Source organism: Glandiceps talaboti, chromosome 6 (genome assembly GCF_964340395.1).
Source record: "Glandiceps talaboti chromosome 6, keGlaTala1.1, whole genome shotgun sequence".
Taxonomy (NCBI): domain Eukaryota; kingdom Metazoa; phylum Hemichordata; class Enteropneusta; family Spengelidae; genus Glandiceps; species Glandiceps talaboti.
Window position 1 is genome coordinate 6062773 of NC_135554.1, and position 22131 is coordinate 6084903.

At 38.6% G+C, this 22131-nt stretch overlaps 1 protein-coding gene across 1 annotated transcript; it reads left to right on the top strand.

The window, feature by feature from the left end:
- The first annotated feature begins 701 nt into the window (after positions 1-701).
- Positions 702-17074, top strand: LOC144436519 (sodium-dependent glucose transporter 1B-like). The gene is made up of 3 exons (XM_078125327.1): positions 702-894; positions 15264-15462; positions 15946-17074. The coding sequence occupies exons 1-3, from the start codon at positions 702-704 to the stop codon at positions 17072-17074; spliced, it is 1521 nt and encodes a 506-aa protein (XP_077981453.1).
- Positions 17075-22131: the final 5057 nt, after the last annotated feature.

Genomic DNA, 22131 nt, shown 5'->3' on the forward strand with positions numbered 1-22131 from the left:
TTCTGCCCCTCAATGATCACAAAGTTTCTATTCGCCTTTCCACCGTTCTATGACTTTCGACTTTATCTCAGACATACTGAATGAAACAAGTCTCAATAATCTAAGTTATACATTTATCGGATAAAAATCTAAAATATTTCAAAAATCTTAGTCTAACATTAGACGTCGGCTTTGAGGGGCCATGAACCAACTTGAAGGTAACCATATCGGATATAATCGAAACTGTCTCTAAAATCTAAATTACACACTGTAATATTTGACGTCGGGGCGTATGGGCCATGAGCCAAACTAACGATAATATTCGAATAAAACATCATGTCGGTTTCGAGCGTGGTCCGCATTCAAATATTAGACTTACTTACTTCTCAAGAGTTACTTTTTTAAATCTAAGTTAGAAACATATTATCTGTTCCTTGGGTTAATTTGTTACGGACATTCTAATGTTTAGTCTAACTTAGATATATATCATCCGATAATTAAAATATATGCAATTGCAATGTCGCGGCTTCATGGAGACTTTTTACTGGTGCAGTCAACTAATCCCCTTTCTGTAAAAAGTTGCTCGTGTACGATTTTCCTGTGGGCGTGGAATTTCAAACACTGGCTTAAGGGCATCATGCTTATCTACTGCAAGGGAAAATGGAAGTGGGGAATGGAAAGGAAGTGAGCAAAGGTGGCAGGATTTGACAAATTTTATCAGAATGTTAGTTAGTAGATTTGAAGAGATGGCATATAATAACAAGCTTGCCTTGACATATGCTAAACATCGGAATTTTTGTGCGGAAGTTTTAAATAGCGTTTTCAGTAAAATTAACGACAGCAAAGGATCGACAAACAGCGGATGGACCCTGAAAAGCAGCTACTATGCCTGGACCGGGGAGAGGGAAAATGGAGGTACAAATGTATTGGTGAACTTTACAAGGGGAAGGGAGTGGACAGACCAATCTGGCGGAGGCCAGGTCTTGTCAAATCGCAGTGGGGGGGGGGGGGTTAAATACGAACAGATTTTACTTTCCGCTCTAAACCTGGATCAAACTCGAAATAAGTCATGTCTTCAATTACTGTTACCGTATCAGAAAAAAACGACACGTTGGCTGCTTGAAAATAGTCAACACGGGTGTCACGTGACATTGTATAAATTTCTGACAATCTGAAATATATATAAATGTGTCCCAATTCACTTTCTCATAATCAGATGATAAAAAAATAAATGGAATTTATTTTGAGCAATCGATCTTCAGACATCTCTTCTCTTTGATTTCTGATGGGTCTAATCGGACTGTGGGTGGTTTTGCAATTGCATTTTCTACTTAGTTTGGCAATCTTCACAGAAGTATTCCTTTTCTTCACCCGACTGTGTAATTCAATAAGTTGAAACGTCAACGGGCCATTTTATGTGGACGCACTTGCCGAACGTATCTTATTATTAAATGTAACTATGTATTCCGCATGAAGAATCCATATATTTTACTACGATAGGTGTCACCATAGCAAATCAATGCTTGTTACTTTCAATATCATTTACGCTCGCAAGTTTGAGAATACTTTGATTTTGTCTTGTCGGGAATTTAGGCCTAATCATTACAAAATCGCCGATGATAACTCTTAGTACTGTATGCTACCCCAGTTTCTCGGGGTATGCTATGGCGTTCGAAAGGTGTGAATCGAGTCAACACCGTCAGGTCTGAAATCTGTCCCGTTTGTGTGTGCACAGATAAATAATAGGTGTGGTGTGTGGTAAGCAGTGCAGTGTGCGGATACAACTAGCGCCTTAAATCGCTAACTTAGCTCCTTTCTGTTTGAGTGCCCTTTCTCCATGCTTGAAATATCTTTAAACATTTGACTGTAGACAGTCTCATGCTTTTTACGTTTTATGTGAAACAATAAATTGGTTGCGTCGCTCCGACTCGTTTCCGATCTAAGTGCCGAAGGCACGACTCATTTCCTAATCTGAGTAATGGACTAGTCGCATCGGAGACTGGAGTTACAGTCCTGAAATGTGATGACTTCAAACTGGGGTTTGTAGAATCACAGGAGTTGAGTAACTGTGGCAGAACTAACCACGTGGAAATTATATATATATATATATATATATATATATATATATATATATATATATATATATATATATATATATATATATATATATATATATATATATAAAAAAAAAAAAACTCAATGCACATCGCTCGCCTATGTAATCGTGGACCCTGGAGGCTGATCTCAACAAGGCAAACTCTACCGTAGTCTATCTGCTAGACCTCGGATGTTCTTCCGATAGAATACGACACACGCCCAAACATCGCTATGGAGGATTGAACATCCAAGCCCTCACTGCGAACTTCGTTCGCTTATATATCAAAAGAAAGCCCGAATGTCTAGCAGCAAGACTAACTCTACCGCTGCAAACACATTCTCGGCACTCTCCATGGCAACAAGTTGACCGTGGTGAGCTTGTTCATTTGATGCCCCCCCCCCCAAGTCAGACAGGACCATCAAGGTGGTTGGACTGAAGTGTTTTGGCTGCCGCCCTTTCAATATATTGAAATCACTGTATCAACGAGCAACTCGACAGAAAGTACACCACTCAAACGCACAACATAGCATATGGGGCAAAGATAAACATTTTACTGTTTTAATGTTAACTAAAATAATGTTTTTAAAAAAACATACTGGGACAAAAACAAACCAGATTTAAACTGAATTCCTCCTGTATGGTGAATGTTTCTTTAAAAAAAAAGAAATAAATAAATAAAAATAAAATATCACACACACACACACACACACACACACACACACACACACTTAATCAAACCACCAGCGAATTTGCTGCACTTTGAATATAGCCAAATCGTGATAAGTTTAGAGCATGGAATAATTCCATGCCTAGAGAGACTGTGCCTCAGACGATCCTACATGAAATGTACAAACATATCGTCTTGTTTAAAGCCTTGTACGACAATAGGCGATAGTATCGATACACTCATATGTTATGTCTCTAATATCGATATTTATTCTAGTGTCGATATCAGACGATAAATACCCGATATCGTAAACATGTGCATTGTCACGCTATCCTCTCCGCATCCACCACCCGTGAATCCATGTTGCAAATAAAACATCGAAACAATTGAATTGAAAAGCTTCGAACCTGTGACAATAAGTTATTATTATTGTTCAACTGCCATCGCGGCTGTTCCTTCCAAATAGCAGCATCCGTCAAAATTGAGTAGCGCACTGAAACGACATGCCAGTAGCCATACTTAGTGGCATGAATATTGAGTGAGTTCTCTATTATGATTATGATTTGGCTGAATTTTTATATGCGATTACACCATGGATGTACGTCCATGATTATACTACGTTCACATTAGTTTTGTCTTAACCCTAGTCCCATAAACAAAGCGAAGATCGATACATTATAAGATACAGATAAATAGATTATAAGCATATACACTCATCTACACTCATCTACAAGCGAAGATCGAAGATAAAACACATCTTCTCACGGAAATTTTCAACACATGAAAAATAAAAACGCTGCCAATTTTAAAAAGTTAAAAGTCGGAAAAATACCCGACAACGAATTTTGCGATTTGGCAATTACCCCCCCCCCCCCGACATTATTTAAAACGGAGAGTGTTCATCACATGTACATTCCTCAACTACGAAACCAATTTAGAAACAAAGAGTGAAATTCAAATTGATAACGTAATACATACTTTTTGTCATAAAACCTTAGCATTTGGGTGTTTGAGACACACACAATTCTTGTTCGAAACACACACAATCCTGGTCATAAGACCTTAGCATTTGCCGTTTTGTGCAACAATTTACTCTAAAACAGGACACATCAAAAGATGCGTCAGTTCCAGGCGACAAAACAAACACTCCAGTCGAAACCACACCAACTTGTGTCTGCATCAACTCTCATTGACGGAACCTTGATGTCTTCTGTTTTAGAGTAAATTGTTGCAGAAAACAACCAAATGCTAAGGTCTTATGACCAGAATTGAGGTGTTCGAAACACACTGAATCCTGGTCATAAGAGTTTAGCATTTGGGCATTTTCTGCAACAATTTACTCTAAAACAGCACATATCAAAGGGCCGTCAACACGGATTGACAGTTCGGGTAGTCTACAGGACGGGTGTTTTCGGTGACCCCGTACAATTCTGACTCTCGGACGCGTCGCGACGCCCCAGCAGTGGCAGTCGCTCGATCATGGATTGGTGGGTACCCCGGCTTGTTAGCGAAATTTCATATGTACCCCTTTTCCAGTTAATATTTCAATGAAAAAGACCCCCCCCTTTTTTTTTTATATAGTGAATCTGGGAGAAAATCACTTCAAAAACCCCATTCTTTCCGTCGTGTCAAAACCCCGTAGCGTATAAATCCAGAGCTATACCTTCAACGACACCTAATCCTTACACTGAGAGAGAGAGAGAGAGAGAGAGAGAGAGAGAGAGAGAGAGAGAGAGAGAGAGAGAGAGAGAGAGAGAGAGAGAGAGAGAGAGAGAGAGAGAGAGAGAGAGAGAGAGAGAGAGAGAGAGAGAGAAAGAGAGAGAGAAAGAGAGAGAAAGAGAGAGAGAGAGAGAGAGAGAGAGAGAGAGAGAGAGAGAGAGAGAGAGAGAGAGAGAGAGAGAGAGAAATGGGGCATCGTACTCATATTCTCGGAGGGTGATCTGAAAAAGTACCCCCTTTTTACGATTCCATGGACCTAGATGGCCGACGAGATGCAAAACATCCATTGGACCGCGACCAAGAAAACAGGTCGTAAATTGTGATATTGCGATTCTGAAGAGTCAATTTCACGGTAGTCATGCTCGCAGACGGTGTACGCGTTTCGCTCAAGGGACGACTTACTCCGTATGCAAGCAGGACTACTATCACGGCAGAGTACCATCTAATTTGGATGAAGAATCATTGAAGTTTGAGCGTATCATACACCACTTTTTAAAATTTGATGTAGACACCGGACGTACGTACTCTACGAAAAGACACAGCGAGAGAGGGGTGAAAAAGGAGACACGAGAAATATCAGTGGAAACCGGGATGGTCATCGAAAACACTGGACATCGCGTAGTAGACGTCTACTGACTGCTCGAGCGCTCTCTTGCTCAACGTTGAAAGCGGCATTTGAGAGTTAATGTCAACAATTTACTCTGTTCGACAGACCAGAAGTTAGTGTGTATGTCTTAGACACCACACGAAATTGTAACAGTGTGTAAAGCAGGATGCTTTGAAGAAGTCACCTCCGACTAACGCATCTTTTGATGTGTTCTGTGTTAGAGTAAATTGTAGCATAAAACGTCAATGCTAAGGTCTTATGACCAGGATTCAGTGTGTCTCAAACACCCAAATGCTAAGGTTATATGACAAAAAGTGAGTGTCCGTTCAAGACAGTTGACCGAAGACTTGATACCCGACAACGAATTTTGCGTTCTAGAAAATAAAAAACCCGACATTATGTACATGTACATTGATTGTGATGAAGGAAGTGCTCATCACATTCAAAACTACAAATCAATTTACATATAAAGTAATTGAGCATATTAAATCCCATATGATTTTATTCGATCTTATCAAAACAGACGACATTAAAGGCATACTGCATCTTCTGTTTTCCAAGGAGGTTCAAAGGGATTTCGAAGCTGGGTTGTCAAGTGCCGTCCATTCAATCTCGTGTCTTAGTAACTACAGCGCTGAACGGTCGCTGGCCAAACACTGTGTTGTCGTAGAACGTGAACTTTTCACCGTTTAGTGCAGTCAACGACGGCAGTACACTGTGACACCGTTTAATAAATACATGCATGGATGTGTTAGCAGACCAATACATCCATGGTGCATGTGTATTCTTTTTTTTTTAATTATGTATTTATCCACATTAGACCTCAAGTACTTTTTCACATCATTAATGGAAGTAGCGCTAGTACTTCGATGCACAGTCCATAGGGACTGTACATATGTGTTCCATGCATCACTCAAGTCATATCTAGTCGAGTGGACCCGGCCTACATACACTATGATAATACATGTACCCGCTGCTGTTTGTCACTGCGCTTGGGTAGGACGTGGACAAGCCGGTAAACAAGCAAAGTGTGGTACAGTTTCACGAGGACAAAATCTTGTTTTGCCCAGGTTTAATGGGCTTTCAATCCGTCTCAATAAGGAAATACATTGTTATAATACAGTACGAATGGCACGACCGCGTAGCTTGGTGTGATCGCGTATATAAGTCCGTAGACTGGAGAACCTTCCGACTTCTGGTTGTTTGGTGAGAAAAAATCAAAGCGGAGCACATGGTGAAAAGAAATGATACAATAAAGGAGATATATAACAACCGATCCATTTAATAGATTTTATCGAGATCTAAAAGTGCCCAGTGAAATCCATGTAGTCACATTTATTACTGTCAGTCATGTTAGAGATGTCGGGTGGATGCACAGACAAATTGCATTATTTGTCTGTGGGTGGTGTAAACATGCCCTTATGCATGCGCCGTGAAGTTCGCGTATAATGCATTTAATGGAATGACTTACACTTCCATGGTACTTCCAATGAATAACCCATTTTCTGCCTGTTGACATTGATAAAGGATACATATACATTAGTACATGTATCTTTTATCTATATATGCTGTTGATGAAATAATGTTGTGGTAACCGTTGCGACGGGCATACTTTTCAATTTAGCCCGCTTGCCTCGTGTCAAAGTCGTCTAACCATGGCTGTAAATGAATCACAGTCAGACTGGGATGATGGGTAGAGACAGCAAATAATGTCAAAATTTGTAGCAGCAAAAGTGTGTACCAGTTTGGCTATGTTAATCGTAAATCGGGTCATAAATATGTCAATTTGATCCAGTAATTCAATATATGTTAGATCAAGTAATGTAATGTGACTCGACATATTAAATTCAATAAGTAAGATAATGGCAAAAAAATACAAAAATGCGAGTCGTTGATGTTTCATGTGAATTTTAAGCAGGGTTTGTGTAAAGTGCAGGGAGAGAGAGAGAGAGAGAGAGAGAGAGAGAGAGAGAGAGAGAGAGAGAGAGAGAGAGAGAGAGAGAGAGAGAGAGAGAGAGAGAGAGAGAGAGAGAGAGAGAGAGAAAAAAAACAACGTCTAGTATCGTCAAGTATATTTCACTAGACACGTATGTCGGGTCACAATTGTAAAAATATCGTCACGTTTGAAGCCTTAGACGATGCTAGACGATAGTGTCGATATTATCCGATACCATCCCATTTTTTGGGTGGGGGTGCGACATCGTAGCTATTACGGCAAAATTGTTAAATAATATGAATTGGAGACCATTGTCAGCAATAGAGGTGTACACCAAGATAAATATCCAAAAGTATCGTCTCGTTTATTCGACGAGCATGTATGTAAGGGTACCTAGATTGGCAAAGTTGCAACGGTCCAACTTTGCCGAAAATCGCGCGAAGTTGGACTGACACTACTTTTGGCACAAAGTTGGAGTCCCACTTTACGGTCCCACTTTGCCACTTCAGGTACCCTTTACCTCCTATAGACCAATATTGGATCACGATCAAACTTTAAAATATATCGTCTAGTTTGAAATCTTAGACGATACCATACGATAGTATCATCAGATAGTATCTGGTGTTTTGGGAGCGACATTGTCGGGTCACTGTTAAAATAGAAAACAACATCGTCTGTTTTGTGGCCATTGACAATACAAGATGATAGTATCGAAAGTATCCGATATTATAGCATATTTTGGGGTGCGACATTGTTGGGCCAGTTCAATAAAATATCGTCTATTGTGTAGCCCAAGACAGTCTTTCTATCGTGATAGATATAATGTGCCTCAAACGATCCTACACGAAATGTACAAACATATCGTCTTGCTTGAAGCCTTGGACGACACTTCGACAATAGCATCGATATTATTCGATACAATCATATGCTATACTCTAATATCTATTTTATTGTAGTATCGATACCAGACGATAAACATCCGATATCGTAAAAATGTGCAATGTCGCGATATCCTACTATCGAGTTCACATGCACCCATCCACCACCCGCGCGTCCTCTCATATCCTTACCATTACACTACTACAATGACGTGTTCATAGATACGGTAGCTAAAATTTATCAAGTATGTGACTCAGCCGTTCAAACTGAGTTGCGAGCTATATTAATCTAAGAAAGCGCAGAAACACCCATAAAGTTGTCCAGGTTTGGTAAAAATGCGTTATTTTAGTGAAAATAGCGGCTGATCTTTGAGTCATCGTTGACTGTGCGACTTTGACTACAGCTACAGGTACTTTACAATGACTTGGACTACAAACGTTATAAAGTTTCCCGTTAAAATCATATCAACAAAATGTCCTATTTTTACCATATATTTGTCAGAATTAACTTCTTTTAACCAGTCATCCTATTTTAACCATAGACAATCTCTCCCCCTCTATTGTCTATGCTTTAACTACGCTTTAGCCACAGACAGAAGTCATTATCTATTGTCTATGTTTTAGCATGTTCTAGGTCTGAACACGGACGTAATTTATGTCCGTGGTCTGAACATCCGAAAGTAGAGCTTGTCTTGCGTACATTCAAACTGCGGAAGCACTCAATCGTCATACTATGTAACTCTGTACGAAATACTGCACACAAGAATGGTTGAACCACATTTATCCGTGGTTGGCACGTTACGATGTAAAGGAAAACGCAAATCCTTAACATGCAGTATTAGATTTTGCGCAAGTCGTCCATGGCAACCAATTCACACATGTTGCTGGCTTAGCCATAGATAACAGAGATGTTCCTCTCTATAATCTATGGCTTAGCATATTAACTAACCCTACAATTTCGGGGTGATTGTGGTTGGATCCTCTCTTGTGCGGGACAAGTTAATGGTTGGGAGTTTGTAATGATAACAGACAAGTCGTTGGCAGAAAACGAGGAACATTCCGTTTCTAAATTGAAGCTGATTGAAAACTTAAACGACATTTAGATCAAGCCAATTGTCTGCTATATGCCCAGACATATCCATTATGCTGTCTCTGTTATATCTAAAAAAAACATCGAAGCGTTGACGAAAGAATAGTGTCTCTTTCTATTGTCTATGAGTAGATTATTTGTATAGTCGCCAGTCACACCTACACTGTAGAGACAAAGATGTGACAAGGGAACAGTGAGATAACAGTAACTACATGCTGTGGGAAAGACAAACAGCAACATTGATAATGCATAGTTAGTATATTATCGACAGGATGATTTAATATCGGACAACAAGCATGACCGGCTTCTTTTCTCGGTTTACATGTATCTAATATCGACAATGTCGCCTATGTTCAAGTTCGCAAAAGAAAAGCTCAAATTCCCCAATCACAGTGATCGAGGAGCCGTTTATCCATATATAACTACCCTTGCCTAGTATTGTGTAAAGAAAGGGACTATCAGATATATCTTCATAGTATGACTAACAAAGTACGCCTGTCACTCCATTTCTAGATGGGGCATATCAGTATACACGTGTACATAACGCTAAAGGATGAATTGGGTACAAGATCGAAGACCATTCATGTTTTGTACCAGTTAACTCGAAATAAATAATAAAACTCGAAGCGTGACTTTGAACTACTGACATAATAGTAAACAAATATTGTAAAAAATTACGGTTACTACCGGAATTTTCATCCTCATATATCCACCTTTGCCGCCTATGAAAAGAATGGGGCAATCAGATAATTGTTTGTGGTATGACTAATATAGGGAAGACTAGGGGATTTACCCTCATTGCCCCTCAAGTAAAACGTGTGTCTTTAGCACCCTTTCTAGATGAAAAGAAATATGATTGAACTGGGTGCAAGATGAAGTCAGAGGACCCCGTTTTGTACCAATGAACTAGAATGGGAAGGTAATACACAGACGACCAAATTTACCGGAAAGGGTAAAATAAAAATGTAATATTCACCACTGGAACATTCACATACAACCACCTTTGCCTCCTGTGTAAAGATAGGAACAATCAGATAATTGTTTATGGTATTACTAACTTGGGGAAGACATAGAACTTTACCCTCATCTCCCCTCACGGTAAAAGTTGACCGTTTTCCACACAGACAAATATGTGTCTTTAGCACCCTTTCTAGATGGGGGCATACACGTATACACATGTACATAACGCTAATATATGAACTGGGTGCAAGATGAAGTCAGAGGACCATGTTTAGTACCGATGAACTAGAATGGGAAGACTATACACAGACGACCAAATATACCGAAACGATACAGCTGTGACTTTGAACTACTGACACAATAGTGAACAATAAGGGTAAAAATGGTACATTTACCACTGGAACGTTCATCCACATATAACCACCTTTGCCTCCTGTGTAAAGATAGGAACAATCAGATAATTGTGTGTGGTGACAAACTTAGGAAAGACATAGAACTTTACCCTCGTCTCCCCTCACGGTAAAAGTTGACCGTTTTCCACACAGACAAATATGTGTCTTTAGCACCCTTTCTAGATGGGGGCATACACGTATACACATGTACATAACGCTAATATATGAACTGGGTGCAAGATGAAGTCAGAGGACCATGTTTAGTACCGATGAACTAGAATGGGAAGACGTTACACAGACGACCAAATATACCGAAACGATACAGCTGTGACTTTGAACCACTGACACAATAGTGAACAATAAGGGTAAAAATGGTACATTTACCACTGGAACGTTCATCCACATATAACCACCTTTGCCCCCTATGTAAAGATAGGAACAATCAGATAATTGTGTGTGGTGACAAACTTAGGAAAGACATAGAACTTTACCCTCATCTCCCCTGACGGTAAAAGTTGACCGTTTTCCACACAGACAAATATGTGTCTTTAGCACCCTTTCTAGATGGGGGCATACACGTATACACATGTACATAACGCTAATATATGAACTGGGTGCAAGATGAAGTCAGAGGACCATGTTTAGTACCGATGAACTAGAATGGGAAGACGTTACACAGACGACCAAATATACCGAAACGATACAGCTGTGACTTTGAACCACTGACACAATAGTGAACAATAAGGGTAAAAATGGTACATTTACCACTGGAACGTTCATCCACATATAACCACCTTTGCCCCCTATGTAAAGATAGGAACAATCAGATAATTGTGTGTGGTGACAAACTTAGGAAAGACATAGAACTTTACCCTCATCTCCCCTGACGGTAAAAGTTGACCGTTTTCCACACAGACAAATATGTGTCTTTAGCACCCTTTCTAGATGGGGGCATACATGTATACACATGTACATAACGCTAATATATGAACTGGGTGCAAGATGAAGTCAGAGGACCATGTTTTGTACCGATGAACTAGAATGGGAAGGTAATACACAGACGACCAAATATACCGAAACGATACAGCTGTGACTTTGAACTACTGACACAATAGTGAACAATAAGGGTAAAAATGGTACATTTACCACTGGAACGTTCATCCACATATAACCACCTTTGCCCCCTATGTAAAGATAGGAACAATCAGATAATTGTGTGTGGTGACAAACTTAGGAAAGACATAGAACTTTACCCTCATCTCCCCTGACGGTAAAAGTTGACCGTTTTCCACACAGACAAATATGCGTCTTTAGCACCCTTTCTAGATGGGGGCATACACGTATACACATGTACATAACGCTAACATATGAACTGGGTGCAAGATGAAGTCAGAGGACCATGTTTAGTACCGATGAACTAGAATGGGAAGACTATACACAGACGACCAAATTTACCGAAACGATACAGCTTTGACTTTGAACTACTGACACAATAGTGAACAATAAGGGTAAAAATGGTACATTTACCACTGGAACGTTCATCCACATATAACCACCTTTGCCCCCTGTGTAAAGATAGGAACAATCAGATAATTGTGTGTGGTGACAAACTTAGGAAAGACATAGAACTTTACCCTCGTCTCCCCTCACGGTAAAAGTTGACCGTTTTCCACACAGACAAATATGCGTCTTTAGCACCCTTTCTAGATGGGGGCATACACGTATACACATGTACATAACGCTAACATATGAACTGGGTGCAAGATGAAGTCAGAGGACCATGTTTAGTACCGATGAACTAGAATGGGAAGACTATACACAGACGACCAAATTTACCGAAACGATACAGCTGTGACTTTGAACTACTGACACAATAGTGAACAATAAGGGTAAAAATGGTACATTTACCACTGGAACGTTCATCCACATATAACCACCTTTGCCCCCTGTGTAAAGATAGGAACAATCAGATAATTGTGTGTGGTGACAAACTTAGGAAAGACATAGAACTTTACCCTCATCTCCCCTCACGGCAAAAGTTGACCGTTTTCCACACAGACAAATATGCGTCTTTAGCACCCTTTCTAGATGGGGGCATACACGTATACACATGTACATAACGCTAATATATGAACTGGGTGCAAGATGAAGTCAGAGGACCATGTTTAGTACCGATGAACTAGAGTGGTTAGACTATACACAGACGACCAAATATACCGAAACGATACAGCTGTGACTTTGAACTACTGACACAATAGTGAACAATAAGGGTAAAAATGGTACATTTACCACTGGAACGTTCATCCACATATAACCACCTTTGCCCCCTATGTAAAGATAGGAACAATCAGATAATTGTGTGTGGTGACAAACTTAGGAAAGACATAGAACTTTACCCTCATCTCCCCTCACGGTAAAAGTTGACCGTTTTCCACACAGACAAATATGCGTCTTTAGCACCCTTTCTAGATGGGGGCATACACGTATACACATGTACATAACGCTAATATATGAACTGGGTGCAAGATGAAGTCAGAGGACCATGTTTAGTACCGATGAACTAGAATGGGAAGACGTTACACAGACGACCAAATATACCGAAACGATACAGCTGTGACTTTGAACTACTGACACAATAGTGAACAATAAGGGTAAAAATGGTACATTTACCACTGGAACGTTCATCCACATATAACCACCTTTGCCCCCTGTGTAAAGATAGGAACAACATAAGAATACCACTCCTATAGATTACGAGCAGCTATGATCAGGGAAGTACCACCGGGACAAATATGTTCAAATTACCAGCTTAATCTGTTTGTGAAAGGCTAACATTTATTGGACTTTGACCCCCTGGTAAAAGTTTTGACAAATATTCCACTATGTCCAAAGTTCAAACAACCATGTTTACCCTGATTTCCTGTGGGTGAAAAGGTTGGGTAAAGGTGTCACTATGGTAACTATACCCGGGGTGTCAAATGCTTCCAACACTTGCAAGTATTTCGCTGGGTTTAGGAGGACAAAATATGTTAAACACTATGGTTTTCCCCCCTGTCACCACCCCTGGTGAAGATGGATGACAGTATGGTCTTTCCCAGTAAGACAAATATACCCCCCAAAATACGACCCACCTTTACCCACCCTGACAGACATGGGCAAATGAGACTTTTCGTATAGTGTACTTGAAATGAAACATTTTTTAAAAATAATAATCGCAGAAAAAAAGTTTATATAAATATGGAAGACTCCAAAAAAGAATTAAAAAAAGAAGAAAGTATACGGATAGACATGGTGCAAAATCGACGCTTAGTGAGCTCGCGACAGCTGACGCGCTCCGCTGCTTGGCGTGCTCGAGCTCAAACGTATTCCTTGCTTAAACTTGTAATACAGAAGGTAGGACACGGCATCGAATAAACCAATCAGGACGCTTCAAATGTGACCCATGAATTTTCTCTCGAAGCTTGATACCACCTGCTGCCCTCTTGTGGTGAGATATATATTTCGCATGTTGCAATACGTACATTGTGGCGTTTGCGGGACAGTAAAACAGATTGCCGAAACGTCTTTTGCGAGGGATATAAACAAAAACAGAATTGATAATATCTTTTTTTTAATCAATATTTGGTGCCGTAGAGTTGCGGTAGGCTCGAACACACAGTCGATTCCGGTCTACATTATTTTCATAAATTTACGTAAAAATAATCATTAAACATTAGTCGTCATATTTGTTTCTCTTCAAAATATACACTTTGAATGAAGCAGAAAAGATAACAGCATCATTTGACAGATTAAACAAATACTCGTAAGTTTGCCCGAAACAGAAAGCGTCCGTGAACGAGGGCGATGTGGTTTCAATCTTTCGACGAAAAAGAACACCAAAGTGTCCTACCCCTTCTTTTTTAGCAAATGAGCAAATTGAGCAAATGCTGAGCTCGTGGAGGTTGAATTTTCAAATTCCAGTACTTTCACTGATGTTTGCCACTGAAGATTCATATCATTCGAGCTCGCGATCGCGCGACAAGACAGAGAAGTAAATTATACGACCGTTGGGGGCGCTATGCAATCGGTACACTCATAGCGCAGCGTCCGATCCCGTACATTCTATTTATATTCCAGCGTGATTCGAGTTGAATATTATGTATTTCTCTGTGTATTATAATTAGATATTAATTATCGATTCAAGATACTGAACTAATTAGAAACAAGAACTTGAAGGAACCTTTTGTTGTTGTCTTTATTCATGTTATTCAATATTGTTTTTAGACACCAGAATTGTTGCCTCATGCCCTTGGTCTGAGGACATATCCAAAAAAACCTACTAAATCAAGTATAACTTCATAGATACAGTGGTGATACTCTGATTCATGCCCAACGCGCGGGCGCACGCACGCACGCACGCACGCACGCACGCACACACGCACACACGCACACACACACACACACACACACACACACACACACACACACACACACACTAAGCGGTATAAATAACACAGTATCAAGTAGTATCAAGCTATCTTGCCTGAGCAAGTATTTGGTGCATGGCGACATTTCGAGACCAACTCGGATTTTTTGTTGAGTAGCATACTCTTTTCAGCATTGATTATAGTCTGACCATCTTGTTACGCAGTCTATATTGCACTGCTACTAACATTAGCATCGAGCACTGTTCTCTCCAGCGAGACACTTACATTCACATGAATATATATATATATATATATATATATATATATATATATATATATATATATATATATATATATAATACTTATATGACCCCCTTTCTTGACTTGCTGAAATAATGAAAAGCTAAGACACGTGTTTTTCCTGCTTAGTAATATGATACTCACAATTCACTGCCAAGCGTATCTATGGGGAGAAGTTGTTACCCAAATACCTTGCGTCATTTCATTTTCATTTTTTAATTTCGTACACAGGGTATGTTCGTCGCCATAATAGGTCCAAGTCTGCCAGACTTCGGGCGAAATACTGGACAAGGTATCGATCGAATCGCTATCATGCTTTCCGCAGCATCGGATTACTCATTGGTGCAGTCGTGGGAGGTGTGTGTTTTGATAACTTTGAGACCAATCTATTACTTGGTTTATCTGTTGGAGGATTAGGACTAATCGGATGGTTTCTCCCGTGGTGCACCTCTCTAGCGCCTTTATTGCTGGTTTCTACTCTAACTGGATTGGTTAATGGATTTGCAGACATAGGTATGGTAATCAACACAATTAATGAAATGCAACGGGCCTCTGTGAAACATTTTGTTTATGCTTTTTAGTATGTCTTAGTGTACATGTATTGGTGTGTGTCTTTATCATACAAGTGTAAATAGTTGTCAATGTACCTGTACACACACACACACACACACACACACACATACAGAAGCACATACAGGCAGACACTGGCCCACATTCACTTACAATTATATTAATTTAGAAATCATAATCTAGATATTTTAGGAATATCTTCTCTACATATGTTGATAACTTTCCATTGGTTTATCTTCCTCAGTACTATATTTAAAGTATTGGTTTGCGTTGCAAGTTGACATTTTATCTAACTTCAAGTGTTTTGCCATGGGAATTTCTAAATTATGTTATTCTATTTCAGGTGTGAACGTTGTGTGTGTGTGAATCTCTGGCAAAAAGAAGCTGGGAAATACATGCAGGCACTGCACTTGTCGTTTGCAATAGGTGCTACAATCAGTCCTCTAATTGCTGGCCCATTCCTCACAGTAGAAACAGACGTGCGTCAAGAACATTTCCCCAATGATGAAGTCACTGTCGATAGTGCCACCTTTGATGTTGATTATAGTCCAGAAAAACATGCCCCAAAGATAGCTGGAAGTGCCAACGGTACACACAAAGCAGTCTCTCCTGTCAAAGTTCTGCAACATCTCAGCAAAGACTACACAAGACTTGGGTTGAATGCTGAGAAAGTCCAGGTTACCAACACTGCATTCAACAATAAAACAGAGGCCAGGAAGGAATTTTACCAGACCTCTAAACTTTGGATTCCATACACAATCACATCTACGTATAATATATTTATCGGTTGCTGTCATTTGTGTTTGTTTATCAAAGGTCCTCGAAAAGTAAGAACCGAGAAGAGCATTGCCCCTAAAACTGAATCGGAGACAAGTGTACCAGCAAACAAGTCTTTCAGAGTAACTCTTCTTGTTCTTCTGTTTGCGTTCTACTTCACGTATGCAGGTCAAGAAAGAACAGTCGGAAATTTCTTGTATAGCTTTGCCCTTAACTCGGATCTTGGTTTTACGCCAGCATTAGCTAGCTATCTTAACTCCTTATTATTAGGATGCATAGCTGCTTCTCGTGCTGCGGGCGTCGTCACTGCGGCGTTTCTTTCACCTGATACCGTGCTGGCAATATACATAGGAGGGCTGATGTTCGCTACAGTTCTATTGGCAGTGTTTGGAAGATCCGTGACATGGATTCTATGGCTCTCTACTGCCCGCTTAGGCTGGTTCTTAGCGAACGTATTTGCATCCGGGGTATCATGGGCAGTTCAATATATTAGACTGACTGGAAAAGCTACATCTACCTTTAATGTGGCTGTGTCGATGTCCTCGATCATATTGCCTGTAACTATTGGTAAACTGTTTACTGTATACAGATATGGTACATTGGTCTACGTTTTATTAGCACTGTGTGCTTCAAACGCCATCGCTTATACAATTATGCAAATTAGTGCCAGACGCCACGAGATGAGAAAACAATAAGTCACAATTCTTACCATGGTTATCTTTAAAGCTGCAACTTAGCCTTTTTTTAAAAATCTATTTGTTAGATAAAATAACTTAATGACTATATCCTGAACAGTACTGACTCACCATCAATTTTTTGTAGTTGTTGTATACCATGACAAATCAATCGATGAATTCACTTTTGGGCCTGTACCCAAAACGGCGATCAGGATTTAAACCTGTTATTGCAATACTAATTGATAAGATCGCCACTAATTAATATGTAAAATGTCTTGCTTATTGGTATTTTAACACTTTTCAATGAATAGATGACTGTTGTTTGATCGAAAAAAAAAATGACGTTACAGTTACAAACTAGTGCAGTTTTGACATGGCGACAGATTCAAAACCAAGCTTTCGCTCAAAATTTAAACTTGTCACTGCACCACCTAAGAGTAATTATATTGACAACTAGTTAACAGATACAATGTATTATTATAAGTAACTGACTAATTTTTAGTGAATATGTATTTAGTTACTAGATGAAAGCTTTACAGGTTACAGTATATATTCAGATAACCCCTTTTTGCGTAATTCATGCATATAGTGCCATTCTAATATCTAAGAAGATGTTCGTAGGTTGTGTTTCTTTTCTTATTTTAAGAGAAAACCAGATTTAAACTGAACTCCTTCCGTAAGGGTATAGTCTTGCAATTTCATGATTTATTCAAGAAATTTAGCTCTATATCTGTGATTCGTCAAGTCCCAATGAAAGTTAGTTGTCACAAATGTTGAAATGCCCGCCTCCTATCCTCGACTTCACTCGGCTTTCGTGATCCCTACACATCCGGGAAGTCGGTCGGTCTACTTGTTGCATGTAGACTATTTCACTACGGGAAAATTGTCAAAATTTTGTTGAGTGGCGCGCCCTCACTGTGCACTAATTATATAGAAGTCAATGTATAGGTCACCATTATTGAGTCGTGAAATTTTCTTCGTAGGCTAGGCGAGGCTTGTTCTATTTTCCATATTTTGACCACACACATTTGGGTATCAATAATAGATTATTACACTTGATAAATATATGAGAGTTATTATATCCTGAGATACAGAGCTAGATAAAAGATTATGTACAAGCCTTGCAACAAACAGCGGTAGTCTGTTATTGAGAGAAATCGGAAAAGAACACGGTTCGAGGTCAATATAATACCTCCCAAACTTCTAATCGAAAATCTAAAAGGACACGATTTCTCTTTATTCATCTGTGCATTAGTGTGTGAAATTTGAAAATAATATGTCCATATTTGATGAAATTGAAACAATGATAAATATTTCACCTGTTTGTGAACTCCGCGCTCACTGTCAACCCATTTTAAGGCCAAGAAAAAAAATTGTTTTCTGGTGAGTTTGAATCACTTAAATACCCTGCCCCGGTCTTCTTTTTTCTCGTGTTTTTCCAGCCAATGCAGAGTGCAGATTCAAGGGAAACACAAGATAAGGTTAGCACGAAACCCCTGAAAACAGAGTCTTTCAGAGAGGGGGGGGGGGAATCGACCTCATGTATATTAATATATTAACGAGATAGACTACGACTTACTAGTCTTGTTTTCAAGTTCACTATCTTTCTAGACTGAATGAAAACATCTTGTCTTTCAAACTTTCCTATCTAAATCAAAGCTTCTCTAACTTTCTCTTATAACGTGTTTATCTGTTACATTTACTAATTTACAAAATATCAAAATACGCACTGCTAGACAATTTAATACGTCTCCAAATCAGATGATAAACAATGGCATAATTCTACTTCTTTGTTACCATGGAAACCAGTACATGTAATAGAGACTTTGAAGTCTGCATTGCCACTTTGGTATTCCATAGAAAGAGTAGTTGCTTAACCCACATGTTATTGACTGTACTATGTGCCAAATAGACAAATTCAGTCATTATTATTATTTTGTTATGCAACATTTTTATAATGCATTATGAATAAAAAAAGTATTGAATGTCATATTTTGTCGTTAATCATGTATATTGAAAATTTACTTTTGTACAAAATAAGTTTGTTTTGTAAATAGTCCTCCCTCCTTACTATTGCAAATGCAATGTGACATCAAAGCTATTATTTTTCGCGGCCTAAAGCATAAGATATTTAGACCTGAACTTTCCATGTCCGTTAGTTCCGAAAGATAATTAACAGGTCATATATGTAAAACACAAGTTTAGATACTTCTGTCGGGGGGGGGGGGGGTGGTGATAATTTTGGCAGCAGAGCAGCAGGGAGAGGGACATTGACATTGACAAGGTTGGCAGCAGACCAAGGGAATGGGTAGGGGAGGATGTGGCATGGGGGGGGGGGGGAGCTACTCCCCTTATTTGAGTATACGTATATGTGCATATGTAGTTCAAACGTCATGTGCATATGTACTTCAACAACTTTTTCGACAACTAGGGGACTTCCAAAACTACAGATATAGAGCTAAATAAACAATTATTATGTTCAAATGATACCAATAAGGAATCCTAACATTTGTTCCGTATGGATGGGTAGATGTATGTCTGTGTGTATATGTATCACTGTAAAATTTCATTAAAAAAACAAAACACCTGTTCAACTACATACTTAGATTGATATCCCAAAGTCCTTTCAGATTTCTTACAGTTTGACACACCCTTTTACCAAATGACTATATACCAACTACTATATCCAATATTTTTGCATTCCAGCAATTATTATGTGTAGGAAAAAAACTAAATATTACCCTTATGGACGGCATTCAGTTTAAAATCTGATTAAAAACGTAAACGGTGGGTTTCATATTAGTATGAAGCTTTGTAACAGTGTGTGTGATAATATTCTTAAATGCGAAGCTCCAAAATATCACGATTTGAAGTTTGAATGAGAAATGTTACAGAATTGTGTGTGCGTGAATCTTCATCCTGCCCAACAACCAAAAGTGACATTCCTTTGAAATCCTGTTTGTTGTATTACATTAAGAGCCTTGTGGGATTAGACTAAAAAGACAAAATAAAATGTCATATTTTTAGTTGTTCCTATCTTATCTATGTGAATAAATTTACATATCAATGCAGTGTTGATCCAGGTTTCCGCCGTAAACACAATGTCTATTCAATCCCATTAAACAAAGCATTGAATTGTTCTTGATTACCTATTCATGATCCAAACAATATAATGTATTTGTTTATGGATTACATTGGTAGAGTAGACTGAAGTTCATTTGTAGAAACTAATCTAGTATATATACAGCCTGGTGTCACTATTGAATGACCTAGATTTTGACTTTACAAATGTTTACTGTTGCTATTAGCATGGTCTTATTACTAGGCACATATGTATGTCCTTTTAAAATTGTATCCACTTGCCTAACCATCCCTGTTGTTATCTTTGCAATATATATCCCCATTTGGAAGTTGCTATCAATTCATACTCATATTTTAACATTCTGAATGACTAAGAAATGGCAAGTAAAGTCAGAAGGAACATTTGAACTGTTTATTTTATTGAATTTGCCCAAATTTCAGCGATAAACAATAATTCTCATTCAGATACGCACTCATGGGTTTCCTAACCCTGCCATAGAGGGCGTCGATTAAATGTTTTTCATCTAATTGAAGACAGGGTCGTTTGGGTCATGAGAAACTGAATTAAGACTGTCCTTACATATACCTACCAATTACTGTTACCTTTCCAACATACATAATGTTCCGACTGTTGCTATGGACATGGTCTTGTTGATAGGCATATTTGCATACATGTTTTGATTTTTTTTTTTGCCTGACTAGCCAAAAATGTTGTTATCTTTCCAAAACATACTGCCATTGTTGGCTGTTGCTAAGGCCATATAAATGGAGGTTGACTATAATAATGGATTCATGGGTTTTCATTGCCCAACCAATGGTTAAGAATAGGGTCTTGGAGCCAAATTTTATTTTTAGCCCCCTAAGACTAATTTTGAAGATAAAAATTGCCAACTTGTATTTTTTATATGTGGTCCTATAATGAACGTAACCATATATGTTTCATAAAATTAACATGCATTTCACACGAAAACCCATATGCCCCTGCACTAGTTCCAGGACATCTGAAGTCTCCTAGCACATCCACATCGAATCACCAGGACATTCAGTCAACATAAACAAAATTATGTAAATATTCTTGACACCGAAACCAGTGAAATGAAAGAAGGCATACACATCCGGGCACTTAAAACCATCATTAAACAGAGACGGAGGGCGATATAAACTTTCAGGCACCGATGACTCCTTATTAGGCTCACCTGTCCATAACGTGTAAAGAATAGTGGGTCAATCGGTTGACAAAGGCTGAAGTGTGCAGTCGAAAATTTCAGGTGAAAATTTTCAGTTGTGTTGGGAACAAAAGTTGAATTGAACATTACTAATGTATTGTTGTACATGTTAATTACACTAATAAACATGCATATGGTTATCCATCAGATTGATGGTTATCTAACATGTTAATTACACAAATTAACACTTGTTTAACATACCCATATTCATTTATCGACTTATTCTTCAAAATAGAGAACATTGTCATAAAATAAAAATACCAGCAAAACCAAATAATAATGTATAGTGTAATAGTGTATATTAGATACAAGTACTCATATTAAATATAATTTAAAGTAAAATTATGGGGTTAAATTCAAAGGATCAGTTCTCTTCTGCAAGTGTTCCTGAGATGTAGCGTTTCAACAATATAAGGTCATTGTTTGCATATTATCTCCTCTATTGCTAGTTTAGGTCTAATATGTCTCCCTTTTCGGTCATTAGGTTATGATCACTAATTGTCAATTTACAAATAAGTTTCCTATGGGAATTGTTTGTGACATTATACAAATATTCTTCCATTTTGAATTTAGTTTTAGGTGTGCAATTCTTTGCCTCCCATAGATGAAATATATTGTTTATCTATCCTCTCTAGTATGTTATTCATGTTATGTCTGTTTCCATTATTTCAGTAATTTTCTATGTTCTCAGATCCACTTATGGTTTGTAGAGCAGTAGCCAGGCTGTTTTGTTAACTATGTTTTATTTGCTAGCCTCACCGATAAGAC

Coding starts and splice junctions, on each gene's coding strand:
- LOC144436519 (XM_078125327.1), top strand. CDS start 702: ATGTTAGTTAGTAGATTTGAAGAGATGGCATATAATAACAAGCTTGCC. Junction 895..15,263: donor CGGGGAGAGGGAAAATGGAG/GTACAAATGTAT, acceptor TTTCGTACACAG/GGTATGTTCGTCGCCATAAT. Junction 15,463..15,945: donor GGATTAGGACTAATCGGATG/GTTTCTCCCGTG, acceptor ATTCTATTTCAG/GTGTGAACGTTGTGTGTGTG.